At 48.1% G+C, this 19203-nt stretch overlaps 1 protein-coding gene across 3 annotated transcripts in view; it reads right to left on the bottom strand.

Moving 5' to 3' along the window:
- LOC122392116 (guanine nucleotide-binding protein G(q) subunit alpha-like) overlaps positions 1 to 19203 on the bottom strand; it is a 61069-nt gene that overhangs the window by 31301 nt on the left and 10565 nt on the right. For 2 of the 3 annotated variants that reach the window (XM_043386672.1, XM_043386674.1), the window contains exons 3-7: positions 14063 to 14217; positions 13578 to 13706; positions 13146 to 13275; positions 12610 to 12763; positions 12171 to 12278 (exon numbers count right to left, since the gene is read on the bottom strand). In XM_043386672.1, coding sequence (XP_043242607.1) covers positions 12171 to 12278; positions 12610 to 12763; positions 13146 to 13275; positions 13578 to 13706; positions 14063 to 14217 — 676 coding nt within the window. Of the gene's footprint in view, positions 1 to 9054; positions 10851 to 12170; positions 12279 to 12609; positions 12764 to 13145; positions 13276 to 13577; positions 13707 to 14062; positions 14218 to 19203 lie in introns of those variants that run through there. The other variant, XM_043386673.1, reaches the window with a different exon arrangement.

Genomic DNA, 19203 nt, shown 5'->3' with positions numbered 1-19203 from the left:
GTAATGTTTGTCTCTCCCAGGTTCAGCCTGTTCAAATTATACAAACATCAGGAACTTCAGTTAATCTGCCCATAATGATGGACCATTACAAGGAAAATGGGAACGACTGGGATCTCTCTCGATCAGGTAGGCAGCACATGGCCAATTCTGCTCCAGCCATGGCGACGAAAATCGACCGACTCTGTGAAGTGTGGACACATTTAGTGAAATTTTAAAAGGCAATTTTAAATGCTAAGAAAGCATACTATAAATCAGAGTTCTCTAAGAATGAAAGTAATCCAAAAAGAACATGGGAAATGCTCAATGACCTCTTAAAACAAAAGAAAAAAAGCAATGTTTTGCCAAGTGAGTTGCAAAATGAATCTAGTGGTCAACAAGAGAGTAAAAAGAAATTAGCTGAAAAATTTAACAGATTTTTTTACTGAAATAGGGGAAACACTAAAGCAAAATATTCCTGAAAACAACACTGATCCCCTACAAAATGTGGAACATTTAGATGAGGAAATTGTTAATTTCTCTCAGATCAGTGATACATATATAGAACAACTGATATTGCAGCTCAAAGACGTAGGGGCAGGGATTGATGGAATTAACTCAAAATTATTCAAATTAACATACAAATCAATTCTATCCAAGCTCACATACTTTTTCAACCCATGCCTTTCAACAGGTATCTTTCCAAATAGTTTGAAAATTGCGTCAGTAAAACCGATCTACAAAAGTGGAGATTGTGACAGTCTATCTAATTACAGACCAATAAGTATTTTACCAATCATGTCAAAAATTCTGGAAAAAATTATATATAACCAAATGTCAGACTTCATAGCTAATGAAGATCTCCTCTCACAATATCAATTTGGTTTCAGAAAAAAACATTCAACATACATGCCGATAATGCTCATCCAAGAATATATAACAAAAGCTTTTGAGGAGAATGATATGGTAGCAGGAATTTACCTGGACCTATCCAAAGCATTTGACACAGTTGATCATACTATACTTATACAAAAACTAAATAGAATGGGCTTTCGAGGAAACAGTCTCAAAATTATAAAGTCATATCTAAAAGATCGCATGCAAATAGTACAAATTGAAGAGACTCAATCAAATGTCAGAGAAATTAATATTGGTGTTCCACAAGGATCAATCTTAGGGCCACTTTTGTTTATTTTGTATGTAAACGACATAGTTGATCTGAAAGTAGGAGGGCAATTTATGTTATATGCTGATGATACAGCAATATTTTTCAGACATAAAGACATTAAAGCACTAGAAAACAAGGTAAATATAGCGCTGTCAAACATATCAAACTGGTTAGAAGCCAACTATCTCACAATAAATACATCAAAAACCTTCCTACAGATGTATACTAAACGCAAAACAACGGAAAATATCAATACATTCATAAATGGTGTTAAACTAAAGGAAATGACAACAATTAAGTACCTGGGAATACTCATTGACTCTGATTTAAAGTTTACATCTCACATTAGCAGCGTCTGTAACACAATCAGCAGAACTATAGGAATGATTGCTAGAGTGAAAAGATTCCTTCCTAAACAGCAAATTCTTCAACTATATAATTCTCTTATCTTCCCCTACATAAACTACTGTTGTTTCATATGGGGTTCAAATTATGACAGTCAGATTAGAAATTTAGTTCGGGTAGTGTGGGGTAATTTGAACATATTTTTACGTCTTCTCCGTTGTACCTAATTCCAGTTCAACCCTGGATGAAGAAAAACTGTTTCAGTAGCGCAAGTGTCACTTGCTTTCACCATGCAAGCCTCATTTTTGGACGAGCCGAGCATACCTTGAATAGCATAGCCTCACTTCTCCACCAAGTCACGGTGTGTTCAAATTGCCCCACCGTGGGGTAATTTGAACATACTGCCTTTACCTGTCATAAAAACGATAGTCTCGCCAGCACCGATGTTGTTTGACCCATAAACAAATAGGCAGAACAATTCTAAACATACCTTCACTTGAAAAATCAACACAACAGCAAAAATAACAGTTGCAGATTATCAATATCTGCACGCTGCACACCGGTCAGTTGACAGAATTCGCCCCTCTTCAATTAACAGAACGTCTATCATTTTTGTTCGATAAAAACTCTCCCAACCTTACTACATCTGTTAAAGTGGTGCCAGTCGAAACCCGGACATTTGGAGTTCTGATTTTGTCCAATGTCCAATTCGGAATTGGTTGGACAAAGGTAGCAGACTGGACAACATTGGACGATGGCTTGCTACACTTCAGCGCTTTTTATAAAGTAATCGTGCATAGCATTGATTGGCGAATGGAAAGCTTGTTAAGCTCTCAATATAATGAACACTTTTCGGCTGGTAAAATTACATGATAAGCAATATAAATGACGGTTCTGAGTGTTGATAGCTGCATAATATTCGGACATATTTGGACAAATAGTTGACTTTATTATGATTTTTGGACGGAAAATCAACGAAAATGCCGGACATTAGACGGATATTAGACGTAAATTTTCTAAAACTGGCATCACTTATCTGCTACTGCTTTGGTTCGAAAATATTGGCAAAAAAAAACTGGAAGCGTTGTTTTTTTCGGAGGTATCCCTGTCTTCATTGAAATTCTCACACTATGTTCAAATTACCCCACGCTAAAAGTTATTTTGCTATTTAAAAAAACAGGGTTCAAAAGCAAATTTCTTGGATTGAAGGCACTGATTAGGTCATTATACAACAAAAGCCGTTGCGTATTAGGCGCTAGCAATGCAAGATTTTGCGCTGCAATGAAGTTGCAATGACGTGTTGTTAGGCGTTTTTCCTTGCGAAATGGATTTTTTACACTGTGCGTCAACATCTTCATTCCCTGAAACTTTCAACCCCGTTCATATGATAGCCCTTTTAGTTACGATAATTTCTCTCATTGGTCTTATTGTCATGCCACTTATGGATTTTCCGTAATTTTGTGTTATTCACACTATGTTCAAATTGCCCCACATGTTCAAATTACCCCACCCTACCCTATCTTACAAAAGAGATCAATGAGGCTCATTGAAGGTGTCTTTCCTCCAGAAAGTGCTACCCCCATATTTAAAAAATACAAGATACTTAAAGTAAAAGAAATAGCACATCTACAAATCATGCTCATCATGCACAAATTCATTATACAGGACTTGCCTGTCTCCATCGGAGGATTGCTTAATATTTCTCCTCAACCCGTTCGCCAAACAAGAACAAGATGTCATTTTGAACGTATACACTCTAACAGGAATTATAGGCTTTTTACATTCACGTGCCTTGGGCCGAAACTGTGGAATGACTTGATTGGGAGGGATTTCTTACTACAAGAAGTACCTCAGTCAAGGCAAATCTTTAAAAGACATCTAAAAAATATACTTTTGAACCGATACTGAGAACAGAAAACATATACAGTCTCATCATTTACCAAATAGGTAATTACTGCTCTGAGCCTGTATTTTAAAAAACAATTTATAAATATGAAATTGTTTAATTTATAAATACTGTAAAACCAGAAATATACCTTGTTTTTGTTTCAAGCAAAACGCCATAACGTCCACTGGGGCTTCATCCAACAACAAGCCTCGCTTAGTTGGATGAGACCCGGAGGACGGCATAGGTATATTGACCTTGCATGAATTTTGACCAGCACTTGCCTCTACCCTTATATATATATATATATATATATATATATATATATATATATATATATATATATATATATCTAGTATGCATGTGTTGGGCGTGCATGTGAGTGAGTGTTACCTGTTTTGGCATTGCTTTGTGCATGCGAATCTACTCACTTGCTTATCACTTTTCTAAATTGCATGCTTGCTTTCTGATATGTATGTGGTCCTATGGGGTAGCATCGGTATAGCGGTCAGTCATTGCTGGATTTGGCGTGACTACTTATCTGTTTGCATGGTATCATGATATCATTCTGTTTTTTTTTTTGTGTTTATTTCACTTCCTTAGCAGGGAGTGCCGCGACTAGTTCTTTTTATGTTCTCTGGGTTAACCCTATTAGTGGCAGGGGGGGGGGGTTGTTTTTATCCACCCCTCAGGTTTTTCGGGAATATCTCCGAAACCGCTGAAGCTACGATGCTGAAATTTTCTGACTTTTCCTAAAACTAAATTGGGCACATTCCCTGAAAATTTCAAGTTCATAACTTTACCAGGGGCGGCTCCAGAGCACTGGGAATTGGGGGTCCTATTCGTGAAGCGAGTCATTTGGGCGAAGATCACGATGCTGCACCAGTTTTACGAACAGTGAATGAAAGGTATCATGTGATAACATATACAAAGTCATTGTGCATCCTCTTTTGACACGTTTTTGCTATAATAGGCGGATCCAGGCGTCCAAAAAGGGGGGTTATTTTTTACCTCCCAACATAGGTGCCCTGACACCGCCTATGCATGACCAATACAATTTTAGTCGTTCTCTCATAAGAAAATTGTAACATAACAAGACCATTGCCACCCTTTTTAGAAACAGTACCAACAAAAACCTTATTTACTATACTTTTTGTGTACCCCCAATCTCAATGATCTGTATCCGCCTATGATTTTTGAAAATGCTATTTTTAGGATCTATGTGAATTCCTGGTTCATTCTCTATCGATCGGCAAAAGTTGCGTTAAGATTGGTTCAGAAACCTGGCCGTGATAAACAGTCTAAAATGTATCTGCAATTTGCCCGTTTTTACCCCCCTCTACCCCCCTATTGACATTTTTTAATTTTATTTTTTTAGAAATGTAGATCTCGTTGAGCCAAATCGAATGCCGTTTGAATTTTGAAAATCGGCCGGTTAGATCTCGAGATATCAAGGGGGGGGGGTCGTAAACAGCCCCCCCCCTGCCACTAATATGGGGTAGCCAGGAGCCTGCCACTAATAGGGTTAACGTAAGGTTCTGTGCGTCGCTGGGACTGCGGTGGGGGCACTCCTGGCCATCTGTTAATGGATGGCGGACTATTTAGAAAAAAAAATCCTCTGTTGACTCGTTAGCGATTCGATTCAGGGCTCTCTGTTAAAATAGGCCCTTGAGTGCGACAACCAGAAATGGAGCAGGCCGAAGCAGAACTTCGGCAGCATCAGAGAAACCAGCCACTCAGTCGAGTGGTACGATAATAATGAAATATTGATTTTAAAAGCCGGCTAATGGCTAAATCTGGACTCCGACATGTCGTAACACTTTAATAATGGACATTATCTGCATTTCACATAGTCAGCTCATTTATGGCATAGACATCTGAGACATTCCGACTAAGCCATACACTATGCAAACTGTGAATACATTGTCCCGTAGGATTGAGGGCAGGATCGGCAGCAATTTCACCATTTACGACTTTACGTGTCCGTTGTCGAACATGCACCGAGGTAAATGTCAGACAGGTCGAGAGCTTTTCGGTGGAGCGTCGACGGCACCGACCCGAACAAAACTTGCCGAATGCTACTGCCCTCCGTTGACTTCAACAGTTGAGTTCAATACCAAAATCACCGGATTCTTGACGGGACTATAGTAGTTAGAGATAACGCAGGCAATACACTGTTCAAACTTCGAATTCGCCTCAACGGATGGCTCAATCAAAGGCGGAGCCAAATGTTACACGATTGTGTAACAAATTAAGTTCTTTGATGCTAGCTGGAAAGCATACGTCGTCATCTGAGAGGGGATACTAATTGTCACACAGCATCCCAACATTGGGGATCATATAAAATTAGGTAGGTCTAAGAAACCTGCCCACTGAAACCTTTGCTGTTGTACCAGCAAGGTAATTATTTTACGCCCATATTGAGTGAAACATGCCTAGATAGGCAACGGCGATGAGAGGCTGTTTCGAATACGTAAGTATACATTCGGTCCCACAAACTGACCCATAGGTAATGTTTATCCAGTTCAAAATTAATTGCGATGGCCGCTGCCCGCTCGCCGTCGTCATAAGAATAAACAATGTAAGTAATCGACACGCCATTATTTCTTCAACGCTTTATACAATAAAAAACTGAAAATAGGAATGCCTGGGAAAAACCGCCTCAACTATTGAAATAGGAATAAAAAAACGCGGTGGTCATCTAAAAATTGAAATGAGTGAAGACTTCCATCACCTTAACAACAGAATAAAAAAAGAAGAAGAGAGAACTGCGAGACAAAAGTAACAGATTGTCCAATATATCGACTGCAATTTCTATATAGTGCCCACTAACGGCACTTAGCAAAGCACAGGTAAGGACAGGTAGCACTGGACAGAGCGCGGGTCAACTATGTGTGGTGAGCACCGAGCAGTTCAGTAACTCGATTATTGGCCAGCCTGTTAACGTTCCGTGAATAACTATGGTCGTAGTGCAGTGGGGAGGGCCGGCGGTGTTGAGGCGCCCGCCACAGGCCGGATATTTCCCTCGCTGGGCGCCCAAGGCGTCCCCCGAGAGTCGAGACTACAGGCAACGGCGCTACTTAATCACCCAAGTTGAACGCCCTTGTTAAAACTTTGATCGGTCACAGCGCATCGAAGCAGCGTCACCAACCGTGACCAGAGGGCCACCAGGGACAAAAAAAACTCACCACGGTACAAAGAAGTCACCAACCGTTGCCAAGCGTTTCGGTAACCATCCGTGTGCCAGAAAAGACACTAAAACCTCCCAGAAATACGCGACTCATGGATAGTAGGAGTAGGCACATGCCTTGCTGCGAGCTTGGCGTAGCCAATGATGAATTAAAGTCATAACAAGCTGTCGTTAAATTTCCCACTACACCGATTAAATCGTGAGGACATTAATGGTTGGTGCATTTCATCCGAATAGAACCAGTATAACGCCTTTTGGGGCGACCAACGGAGCGAGCGAGAGGGTGGGCCTTGCACGTGCGAAATTGCGAGGGGGTACCTCCAACTGACTTGTGCACGGCACCCTACTAACTGGTCTCTAGCGATGTGCCAAATTTGGGCACAATCGGCCCAGCCGTTCTCGAGATCTGGAAGCGGCACCCTGCACGTGCGCACGTGCAAAATGGGTCCCAACTGACTTGTGCACGGCACCCTACTAACCGGTCCCTAACCGTGTACCAAATTTGAGCGCAATCGGTCCAGCCGTTCTCGAGATCTGGAAACGACCCCTGCACGTGCGCACGTGCAGCAGCACCCCAACTCTGGCACATGGATATGCAGTGCCTAGTGGGTGCCTACCTACATGCCAACTTTCAGCGCAATCGGCCAAGTAGTTACCGAGATATTGCAACAATTACAAAAGTGACACCTCTTCGTTTTGCACGTGGCACGTGCATAAGGGGTCACCCACATGCATCGGGAATAGTCCAATACTTGGTAGAAGGAATGAAGCTACCCTACAAAAATTACCGCGTGTAAATCGGTCAAGTGGTTGCTGAGATATAAGCCTCGCAAAAGCGTGACCACGGCCGGCCGGCCGGCCGGCCGCTCATACTCAGAAATTTCCGTTAATCTAAGGAAAGACTACGCTCGCTTCGCTCGCTCCGTAATTACCCACCTCCGAATCAAAATGACAACAAAGGTGCCTTGCGATCCCGTAGATAGATTTTAGGAACGATTCCCAAGATGCACTGTTCTACCGTTATAGCGGCGGCACAAGAAGAAGAGATGCATTTTCTGGCGAAAAACGACAATAGACACAAATCCTCGAGCCCTCTGGTTCACCCGGAGACCCCGAGGTGTTATTTCTATAGGACGGAAATGAAGCCCAAAGGAAGCCGCGCGGCATCGCCGGCAAAACAAAGCCCGTGCCGGGGGGGGGGGGGCTGCCAACCGCGGGGGGACGAGAAGTTGTCGGCACTGAAAACTAACCCTCCCGTAATTACATTACATCCCCGACCATTACTGCCAACGTGCCGGGCGTGATGGAAAGAGAAGCGGCCTTTCTAAACGGCTTATCCGGAAAATAGAGACCATAGACGCCAGTGCCACCAAAGCGAATATAACCTTGAAGTAGAACGTAAGTGACCTCAAGGTCGGCAATGGGTCACTTTATTACATTAGGGAAAGATAGAGGCAATAGAAAGTTGTGTAGGTGTGCGCCTATTACTGAGTGGAGTGCTATTTTTGGATGAATTGAATAGGTCCAGCACCTGTTGAAAAAGAAGAAGCATTGACAAGTCATAATATTTGGGGTATCGAATTGAAAAAAAACAATACCTACCAATATTGGAAACTCCATCACCAGCCACGGTTAACTGTCCCCACTGTCCCCAGCCCAACATGAAATCGTCTTTGCGCAAAACGAAAAGGGGATTTTGAAACAATATCCAAGTGGCTCTGGCTTTCGAAAGCGGCTTCAGGTGAAGGGATAAAATCGCATTCGACGAAAAAACGTATAGGAGCATTGGCGTAAAAGCTAAAAAGAAAATGGAGGGTTCGTAGTTCAGTGATACCGATTCCTAATAGCAGTACACCACCACACCATAAAACTCTTCATTAGCGGTGTTGCTAATGCCGAGTTTAGAGCGTAAACATTATACGGTCGTGACGCGTCAGTGATTAGGGAGGACAGGGATCATCCCAAATATCTGCGCATCAGCAGTGAACCACCGTATCTGAATATCTGCGTCACATAAGCCTTGATTAATGCCTTGACGGCTTATATTATGTTCTCCACACCATTTTCCTCAGCAGTCTCCCTAAAATGTAGCATGGCATCATAAGATGTCCCCACTAAGCCAGACCATCGCCCCTTCGCTAGTGGCGCCGCCTACCACGCCAGACAGCGCCACCGGCGCGGCCGCTACGCCCGGCTACTCCGGCTACCGGCGATATTCCGACCCACTTGTGGCGATTCGGGACCGCGAACGGCGATCTGCGGCAACACCAGGCAGCGGATCACCTTTCTCGTTTCCGCCAATTAGTTGTTCACTTAGGTTAGCGTGTTGCGTATGACAAAGTTGGTAGGACGGTAAGGTACATCAGAAAAGCACTTGACCGTGGTCATAATTTTATAGGAGCGGTTGCAAGCCTGTGGGTGATAGCGTCGGCGCAAACCTGAGTGTGTGTAGTTCTGCAGGCCATCCATTCATATGAATCGAACGCAGTGTTCCCTGGCGAAAACGCATGTATTCTCAGCTCGAGAGGAGCAGCTTTCTTCAGCACAGATGCCTAGATCACCGCGTCGCCGGCAGCCAGCGCCGCTCGGCGCCGCTGGCACCACGCTCCGTCACATCAAAACACACGTCCAATAAATATTAATTTTCTTAAACACAGACCCTCCATAGTAGGTAGTTACAAAGCTTGGCAGCTAACAATACGATAATGTTGGCTGGCCGGCTGGCGCAGCTGACCGCGTCGCCCGGTGCGCGGCGGCGGCGACAGGGCGCCGGCGGCAGCGCTGAGCGGAGCGGCCGCGCGCGGGCCGGGGCCCGGACGCCGCTGGTCCGGCCTGCACTGGGGGAGAGACTGTGCAGCGGGCCCCGGCCCGGCCGCGGGCGGTGACGGGGGCCCGGCAGAGGACGCCGCGCGCCGCCGGTCGGGCCCCGTCCGCAGGCGCGCCCGCCGTCCGCCCAGTCGGCAGGCCCACGCAGACCACTGGACGAATCAGCAACACAGATATAGGCCAGTTATACAAAACCGTATTACAGTAACCAAGTGGGTCGCAAGTTACAAAAGGGAGTAATGGGCGCGGCGCACAGTGGGCTATATTTGGTTGAGACAGTCGGGCCGGCCGGACGGTCCGGCGCCGCGGGCAGCGCCGTCCGTCGGTCGCCCGCCCTTCTCCCTATCACACACTCGCGCCGGCTCCCAGGCCGGCGGCGGCCGCACAGCCGCCGCGGCGTGCGCCGCCCCCTGCGGCCCGGGCTCTGTGACCGTGCGCAGAGGCGCGCTCGCGTGCCTGGGCCCCTGTGCGTGAGTGCACGCGCGCGCGGCGACGCCCGCCACCGCGCCGATCGCCGCTCGGTCAGCACGTAAAACGCTCCGCGGCCGGCCCACGACCACGGACCACGACATATAAATAAACAAATCTCCAAAAAACAAGGCAGGCATCGGTTGGATAATTAGCCGGAGGCCGGCGCGCGGTGGCGGCCGGCCAGCCGGCGCGGCCGGGACTGTGATTCGGAGCGGGGCGGCCGGCCGGCGCCGGCCCACCCCGCGGCGGCGGCAAAACTGAAGCACATTTGGCACACAGAAAACGAGACTGCTCGAGACAGGGGAAGGGAAATCGGTCGGAGGCGCCATCCGACACAGCACCAACCGTCACGCGCGGCCCAATCGGCGCGTGTCGCGAGCCCTCCGTGGCCGCGATCCGCACGCCGCGCGCCACATGAGCGAGCGGTGCCCGGCGACCCGCGCGGCCCTGGACAGACTGACCGATCAGCAACAAGGGGTCGAGAGGCCGCACATGTCAGCGCCGGCCTCTACACTGGTGCTGGCGTCTCGAAAAGCGCGGTGCCGCAGCCGCGCGGCCAACGGAATGGTGTGTGAAAACAGCAGAGTCAGCGGCAGTGCGCGCGGCGCGAGCGGCCGCGGCGTGCCGACGGCGCCGCCGGGGCGAGCGCACGCCACGCCCCAGTCACCGAGATGTGTGAAAGCGCAAAGCATAGTCGGTGTCTGTGTGTGTGTGTCTGTCTGTGTACGCGTGTCTGCCTGTCTGTGTCGGCGTGTGCGTGTCTGTCTGTCAGCGTATCGCGCGGCGCGGACTCTGCCGGCGCGCTCGGCGACTCGGCAATGACTAGCGGCCGAGCGGCGCCGCCGCGCTCGCGGGCTCCATGGCTCGCTCGCCGTCAGTGTCGCCGGCGGGCAGGGCGCGGCCCGTCTACACCAGGTTGTATTCCTTCAGGTTCAGCTGCAGGATCGTGTCCTTCACGGCGGCGAACACGAAGCGGATGTTCTCCGTGTCTGGAACACCCCACCACGGCGTGTCACGTGCCACCAGCGGCCAATCAGACAACGGCGCTTAAAAATAGCACATAGTCGCACGGGTTGGGATGATACGCCTTGTTTGCACGAAAAGGTGAACGGCAATTGGTTGCTGGGCATGTTTTCATTATTCAAAAATGACAGGGAGGGTAAAATCGAATTATAACCAAAGCGAGAACAACAACATGCTAACGATGTATCAAATACATTTGTGATTCGATCAATGTGAAGGCATATGACTCTTAATTATGCTGAACAACGCCAGTTCAATGGAGATAAGACTTGTATCCAAATCATAATCAAGTTACACAAAGTTGTTATGATGATATAGAAGTAGTTAAGCACGCAATAAAAGAGACATTGCATTGCAAACCCACGCGCTCCTGACTACCCAAACACCCATGCGGGTCTTACCAGGGTAAAATACTCACAGGATAGCCTGAAGCGTCCACTTTGAGCGCAGTCCGACGATCACTTATGTCGATATCAATAAAAGCAATGAAAGCAATCCCGTCAACCTCGCCGTCATGCACGAAGAAAAGCGCGTGCTATGAAATGTTAGTACCACACAAAAAAGCGTGCGTTCCGACACCAAGGAAGCATAAATCCGAAGCTTATGCAAACTTATGCACATCGTGTGTTCAAAATATGGGCATTCAACAAAGATAGCATGTTTTCAAACATCGAACATTCACAGCCAAAGCCAGTGCAGGTAAAGGAACTGATCTGCAAAATGTGGCAATTGCGGCGGTCAGTATTATTGAATTTACAATTAAAGTCGGCTTCTCAATGGATTCAGATTAACTAATTCCGGCTATATGTTTTTTTTCATAATATTATACGGATGCACAGTATGATTTCACAATGCATCAAACAATGCGTGAACTTTCAGCAACTATAAAACCGGAGAAAAGGACGGTACGTAGCAGCTTCAAACTAAAACTATCAATAGCCAGCTGGACTAAAGCTTATTGGAAAATCAAGGTAAACGGGTCTGCTAATGATGTAATGGGATAGTGTTCATGTAAGTCATGCGACATGAACGTAGCACTTTCAAACGCCGTTTCCTTAGGGGTTAGGACAACAGCTGCGTGTCAAACAGCTGATCACAACCCAATGGCTGAGTCACGGGCTTCCGGCAAGCAGCACACACCAGGCTAGTCATAAGCACCCAACACCACCACGCATTCCACCACCACACGAGCGCAGTCCATTCATGCAATCCCCGTGTCCCAACCACTGTCCACTCCCAAACGTACCCAGTCACCGACACCTCAATGCGTGCGGACGAGCACCTACCTGTTGCACACGTGAAATGAGAATAGATTATCTTCTCGGCGTCTGGGTTGAGGTCGACGAACATCCGCAGGATGAACTCACGCGCGGCGATCGCGTCACGCTGGGGCCCTGCGAGCGCACGTGATGGGCAGACGGGGAAGCGGTTAGAACATGCAAGACAGAAAAACGATGCAATGCGTCCTCCTGGGCACTAAAATGGAGGATTAAAGAGGCAGAATAAACTGTGACATAGCAACTGTTCAACAGGAGGCTGGCTACTTGACCGTGCTTTGTGATACGCAGCTATTTTATCGAACACAGAGGAGAGCAGCTGTCCTATTTAACGCCTAAGAGTGATTATTCCATAAACCAAAACGTCATCTCTTGAAAAAAAAACGAATGTCAACCATTATGCTATACGCTCCAGCCTCCATCATATGAAATTCCAACTCCAACTCACCGTCATACTCGGGGAAGTAGTCGACGAGATGGGACGTCATGATCTTCTCCTCCAGCAGGTCCTTCTTGTTGAGGAAGAGTATGACGGACGAGTGTTGGAACCAAGGATACGTGATGATGGTGCGGAACAGTGCCTTTGACTCTTCCATGCGGTTCTGTAACAGGCGGAACGAACAATGAACATCGTTTACAACATTCTGATGACAAGAGACAATTTGATAGATGGGCACATAGGTAAGCACACCGACCAATAAAGCAGCGACTCGTGCGTTTTGTAACTATAATTAGACCTGGATAATGTGATTGCTCAAGCAAACACAAAATTGATGAATACAATTTCAATTTGTATTCATCAATACAAATTTGATGGTCGCACAATACCATCAAAGAAGAGCCTTTCCCATGTTGGTTCGGGGCGACTGTGAGGTTCATACGCTTCGACGTGAGGAGCAGCTCTCACACCAACCTCCGGCCCAGCGGGAACTCCGCGTCCCAGTGCCGGAGCACAGACCCCGTGTGCCAGTGCCGGAGTCTCACCTCGTTGTCCGACTCGAACAGGATCTGATCGTACTCGCTGAGCGCCACCAGGAAGATGATTGAGGTGACGTTTTCGAAGCAGTGTATCCACTTTCTCCTCTCGGACCGCTGTCCGCCCACGTCCACCATCCTGCCACAGGGAGTCCAGCGCGACGGTAAATAACACTGTCCCCATATGTAGTACAAGCGCAGATCGCCTTCGCAAGAGCAGGGTTTACAATTTTAACAGTGTCTTACAAAACGCCATACTTGGCAAGGTACCTAACTTTGACGAGCATAACATAGCTACGCATAACATAGCTACGCAACTATCCGGACATAATGTACAAAACGCCTGTTCAGCGTTACACATGACGCTGAAAAAATGTATGAGGGCCACATCCTGATGAAATTCCTTTGCAGGCTGCACACAACTTTTTACGCCTATCGCACCTGAATATAATGGAGTCGAGGTCGAACGGGTACTCGACGATACCCGTGGTGGGCGCTCGCACGCGAAGGATGTCCTGCTGGGTGGGCAGGTAGTCCCGTCCGGCTATCCGATCCAGGTCGGTAAGGTAGCTATCGGGCAGAAAAGACACATCGATTAGTACTTGTATGTCCGGACTGACAGCGGTGTCTAAGAACACAAAGCTACATGGGCTGTTGCATCACAGAGTTGCGATTGTTTGACACCTATCATCATACTTCTGGCAATCTCTTAGACCTGGTATCGAGAGAAGGCACAGTGCTGAGCTAGCAGTGACCGAGTGACTTATTATTCAGTGAGCCAATGACCAAGCGGCTCAATATTTTCCAGCCTAGCGACCAACCTACATCACCAGATGCTCACGTCGCTACCGTTCTGGTAACCAGTTGTAGACCCCGGGACCGAATAGCTGTCAGACATTTTCTAGCCTTCTGACAGACTGACTCACTATTTTGTGGAGTCGGTGAGCTGGTACTCGTTGCGTCGCTCGTAGCAGCGCTGTACGCCCGCGTCCTTCCACAGCTCCCGAATGGATGACACGTACGGCTCCTCGAACTTGGTGATGGTCTCGTGGTCCACCGACTCGACGAACGCGGCCCGCTCCTGGAAAACGGAGAGCACAGGATGTCAGCGGCGGAAGGAGACGCCGAGCCATGGGAAACACTGGTTCAGGGGAGAGTGGGACATATTCGGCGCGGCAGCGTTCACATGAGCGGCAACGAGTGGGGAGAGACATGGCGAACCGGTAGTATTTTCAATCACATAATACCGCAGACTGTGGAATGGACATCACACGCACATATAGGATCGTTTCCAGCACACGTGTTATCAGGAAATGGGACTTCATACCACCGACCCCAGTCCAGTCTGCTACTAGAAGGAAAGATAGCTGTTGCGCGGTGCGGTTGATAACTGCGAGCAGGGTTGGCAGGGGGTGGCAAAAACTGGTTTTTGCCAGTGGTTTTAACCGGTTTAAACCGGCTGGCAGAAACACTGGTGGCAAGAACTGGCAAAAACTGGCTAAAACTCAGATGGCCAAACCTACAACTTTTCTAGGTATGAATGGATTGAAATGTACAAATGCATTTCTGGTAGTTATATAGATGCATTGAACATTCTGAAGCTGCCTCATTACTTATCCCTGCTTAAAATGTATATGCATGCCAGTAGACATCCGCAACGGAATGTATTTCCATGTAGGGGAGAGGGGGCAAGACGGCCACGGTAAGTAGGGTGTCATGCGGTGCCGTGCGCATATCAGTGGCAGATACCCCTTCGCACTTCTGATTGTGCAGGACTCAACCAGTCACCCTCGCACTGGCTCATTTGTCACCCCCAAAAGGCATCTTTCTAGCTCCTTATGGAAAGCCCATGAAAATATTTCTGAGTTATGAAGCATTTCAATGGTCAATGTCACTTCTGTTTGGAAACATAAAGCTTTCACCGAATTATCCTTAAAATATTTCATATTCAAATTCATGTGCAGGCATAGCATTGTGATATTTCTTAGTTTTTGCCAGTTTTTGTCGGTTAAAACCGGTTTAAACCGGCAAATGGCATAAACTAGTTTTTGCCGGCAAAAAATGCCAACCCTGAGTCTGCGAGTGAACTCCGTGCCTGGTGTACTAATAAAAACCTACGTCGGGTAATCTACCTGCTATTGGTGAGCAGAATGGATGCTTGAAATGATTTGCCGGTATGGGTTTATTTTGACTCATGTGATTGTCCTTGTTTAAGTCCCAAGTAGATGCGCCTGGTTTCAGTGTCCTACCCGCAATATAAACACAGTTCGCATGCGGAACAACTACGAGTGCCAAACACCCACCAAGGCCGTGATAAATGCCGATCATACGTCGGGAACCCTCTCCATTGACGGGGATATTGCCATCAGGAAGAGGTGACTGCGACAAAGGCATAAAAGTCGTATTGTCCGGCCATTTAGCCCCACTCACAAAGTAAAAACTATGAGGAATGTTACGTTTCAGACTCCAGCACCTACGTTATTAGGTCGCTCTGTACAAGATCGCATTCCATTGTACGACACACTGCATTGGAATCGAGCATATCCTGAGCTGAGTGACCTAGGGAGGTCCCATTAAGCAGCACATCATATCTACACCGTCAAGTCAATATGTACATAGGCGGCGGAACGGGGAGGGCACCGGGGCACCGTGCCCCCCCCTTTGATTTTGGAATTTTAACATTAGCCCTATGGGCGTTGCATGGAAAGAATGGGACCAAAAGTCGGCAGTGCCCCCCCCCCCTCCCTTAATTGAGGGTGTTCCGCCGCTACTGAGTCAATAGACATATCCCGAGCCAATGTTCTGTATAGTCACGTGTACGAGCCACCTCATATATTCGACAGAGCATGGACCCGCGAGGTGATTGGTCGTTACCTAAGCGTACGCACTAGTCAATAGACATATCTATTGACTAATGACTAATCCCGACTAATCTCCATTAGACGTGGTCACCTATTCAAATCCGCCCGGTCACTCGACCACATCAGGCGGTTCCGCGGCAGGTTGCCCGACTTAACCCGCGCGGGGCTGGGGGGGGGGGGGTAAATTTTACCCCCCCTCGCGAATTTTTGCAATATCTCAAAAACGGCGGCGCGCAGCGCCGCTAAACTTTCAGTACCTTTTCTTACATCAATTTGACACGTTCCCTGAAAATTTGAGCGAAATCCGTCGGAAAATTTTTGAGAAATTGACGTTTTAGTGACGTCATGTTCGCCATTTTCGCCTCAAAAACGGCAAAAGTTCAAACGCCGCTAACATCTTCATTTTTAAAGGAATCAAGACGTAACAAAAAAGGATATACGTAATTCTACTTTGTCTATCAAATGGCTATCTCCGTTTTTTGAAAATTTTGGATTTTGGCCCAAATTTTTTTTCAAAAAACTGACTTTTTTGGGAAAATAGTTATAAAATCCAAAATTTTGAGTGTATCAAAAAACCGGAATATATGTCAGAGAAGTGGTCTATGTGCACCTACATACCAAGTTTTAGAAGAATCGGTTCAAAAATGTGGGAGTTATTCAAAATTTTATGACGTCACGACACACAAAAATTTTGAAAAATGATTTTTTTTGGAAGTTCTAGACCTCGTACGGAAACAAAAACAGCACCATTCGATTCGCCGTGAAAAACTGCATCAGATAGACACCCTTTTAGGCCTTAACAACCAACTTCAAAATTTGACCTCACTTGACCTGACCTCGACCTGAAATTCATCCAGAGGTGGTCCATATCACTTATTGAGTGTGCCTATTGAATTCTATGAGTAAAATGACCCACAAAACATGTGTCGCACATGCCCTTTTCTATATTTTGTTTTTGGTGACCTGACCTGACCTGACCTTGACCTTGACCTCTGAATGATATTGTATGCAACGAGTATTGTCTTGGTAGCCTAAGAACACGTTTTGAGCGATCAGTCTCAGTCCATGACTCCATTCTTCGGCAACTACGGTGCAAGGCCGATACTGTAGGAACTTGCAATTTGTACCCTTGACCTGACCTTGACCTTGACCTCAAACTTAAAATTAAGTACATGTTTTTAGTTGTTCGTGATGAGATCTTTCGATTGGCGTTTGAATTTTTCAAATCGGACCATTAGTTCGGGAGATAACAGGGGGGGGGGTAAAATTTACCCCCCCCCCCCCCAGCCAGGCGCGTTCGGCTGGAGACCCCAGCCCCGCGCGGGTTATTCGTCGCGCGCAGCAGCGAAGCACCATCTTATCTGCGAGTCGGTGGCTACTATCTGCGCCCGAGTGGGCGGTCGACGACGCTACAACACACCGCCCACTTGAGGCGGCCGGGGCGTCTATCTGCCCGGACGTCGTCCCCAGCACGGTTATTAGTCGGCCGGCGTGGCCCGGTAGTCGCCGCACGAGACCGCAGCGTCACTCCGGGCGGATCACCGACCCCGGCGCAGCAGCTTCCGGGCCAACGGTGAAGGGCATCACACTCCCCCGCAATGTGGCGGGGAAATAATTTAGACTAACTGCTCAATGTTGCTATGATATTGCCGTGGTATGGTCATTTTTTATATGAGCTAAGGCGACAAATCTCATATCAGAGGCCAGGCGAGGTTGGAGCCTCAACGTAGGGATTATCTGTGATCAACGATCAACGCATGCCTGTATCAAATTTAACAGGTTTTTCGAACTTCGCCAAATAAGGATGTCTTCAGGTAATATTCAGGTAGGCACACGAATCGGATCATATCAATTCTAAAATCCGTTCAGCATCAATCTTCACCCATTTATATAACTGAACTCAGTCCAATCTCTTCCCCAGACACAGGTGAGCAGCTCGGATTCACCGGTGTCTGGTCTGCGGCTCTGGCGACGCGGCGTCTGACACCACCACGCACGGGGCGCGTGTCTCGGCGCCCTACCCGTCCGGGCGGCCACCTCCGGCGACCGGACGACGCGACACTATCGGCGGCGAATATCGGCGAGCGCGACCGGCTCGCGGCGCCCGGAGATTACGAGCGCGCCGCGGCGGCGGCCGCCCCGCGCCGGCGACAGCGTCTGTTGCGCCAATAAAACGGTGCCTATCGGCGGCCGGCGACCCGATAGGCGCCCAGTCGCGCTCCTCGCGGCGTCAGATACGCCCCGGCCGGCCGGACGACCTCCCGATCTCGCCCACGCGCGCGCAGCGGGGACAGGGGGCACGCAACAGCGCCACTTTTCCGCCAGGTAGATCGGTGGGACCTTAGCAGAGAACCGGACACCAGACGAAAACTGACGCGGGACGGACTTCGATGGAGATAATCAGGGGAGGCGCATCACGCGGTGAAACCGATGCTAATGACGATTAGCGTCATCAAATCATGCCACTATCGTAACAACTCGGCACTCCACGACATTCGATGGCGAATCATGTCTGATAGAAACCATGCCAACAAACACATCCTGTTTTGCGCGAGACATAATGCCAAGCACACCCCACCTCTCCGGCGGGCGCTAGTGACGTCTCATTCGGAGAACCGGCCGCCCGGAACTCAGAGCAAGTAGGTCCGGCCGCGCGGGCCCGGCAGGGGCTCACCGGCGCGGCGGCGGGCCGGTGGCAGCAGGAACTCCCCGTGTGACCGGCGAGCAGCGCCGGCACGGCACGCGGCCGGCCGGTATCACTGCCGGACCCTCGCCGACAGAAGAGCGCCGCCCCGGGTACCCGGACGGCGGGCCGAGGGAGGGGCGCCACTGGACAGCAGGGGAACGGCGGGACTCCGCGCCGTGCGGGACGCAGAATTAAATCATCAGAGACCGAGTACAACGTCCTCCAGTCCAGAAACGCTCAGTCAATGTCTTCCGGAACACCAAATAATGGCATCAAAACAACTTGGTTGGACCGTCTTCCCTCGAAGACGCTAATACTATCTGCATTCTCTTGCTCAAAATACTATTTCACTGTCGAGTTTTCTTATGTAGAAGGCTCTTAGGCCAGCTCCTACTTATTTTACTAAGAATAATCAGTCCCAAATACAAATGCAATGTGGGGGAAGCCGGGGGAAGCCTGGCATAGTAAGCTCTTTTTCATTTTTATGACATACCTTGCGTGATGTATGAAATGTTAATAT

This window comes from Amphibalanus amphitrite, unplaced genomic scaffold (genome assembly GCF_019059575.1).
Source record: "Amphibalanus amphitrite isolate SeventyFive unplaced genomic scaffold, NRLGWU_Aamphi_draft 000469F_arrow, whole genome shotgun sequence".
Taxonomy (NCBI): Eukaryota; Metazoa; Arthropoda; class Thecostraca; order Balanomorpha; family Balanidae; genus Amphibalanus; species Amphibalanus amphitrite.
The sequence above is the reverse complement of the archived record's forward strand: the minus strand, read 5'-3'. Positions and strand labels throughout refer to the sequence as shown.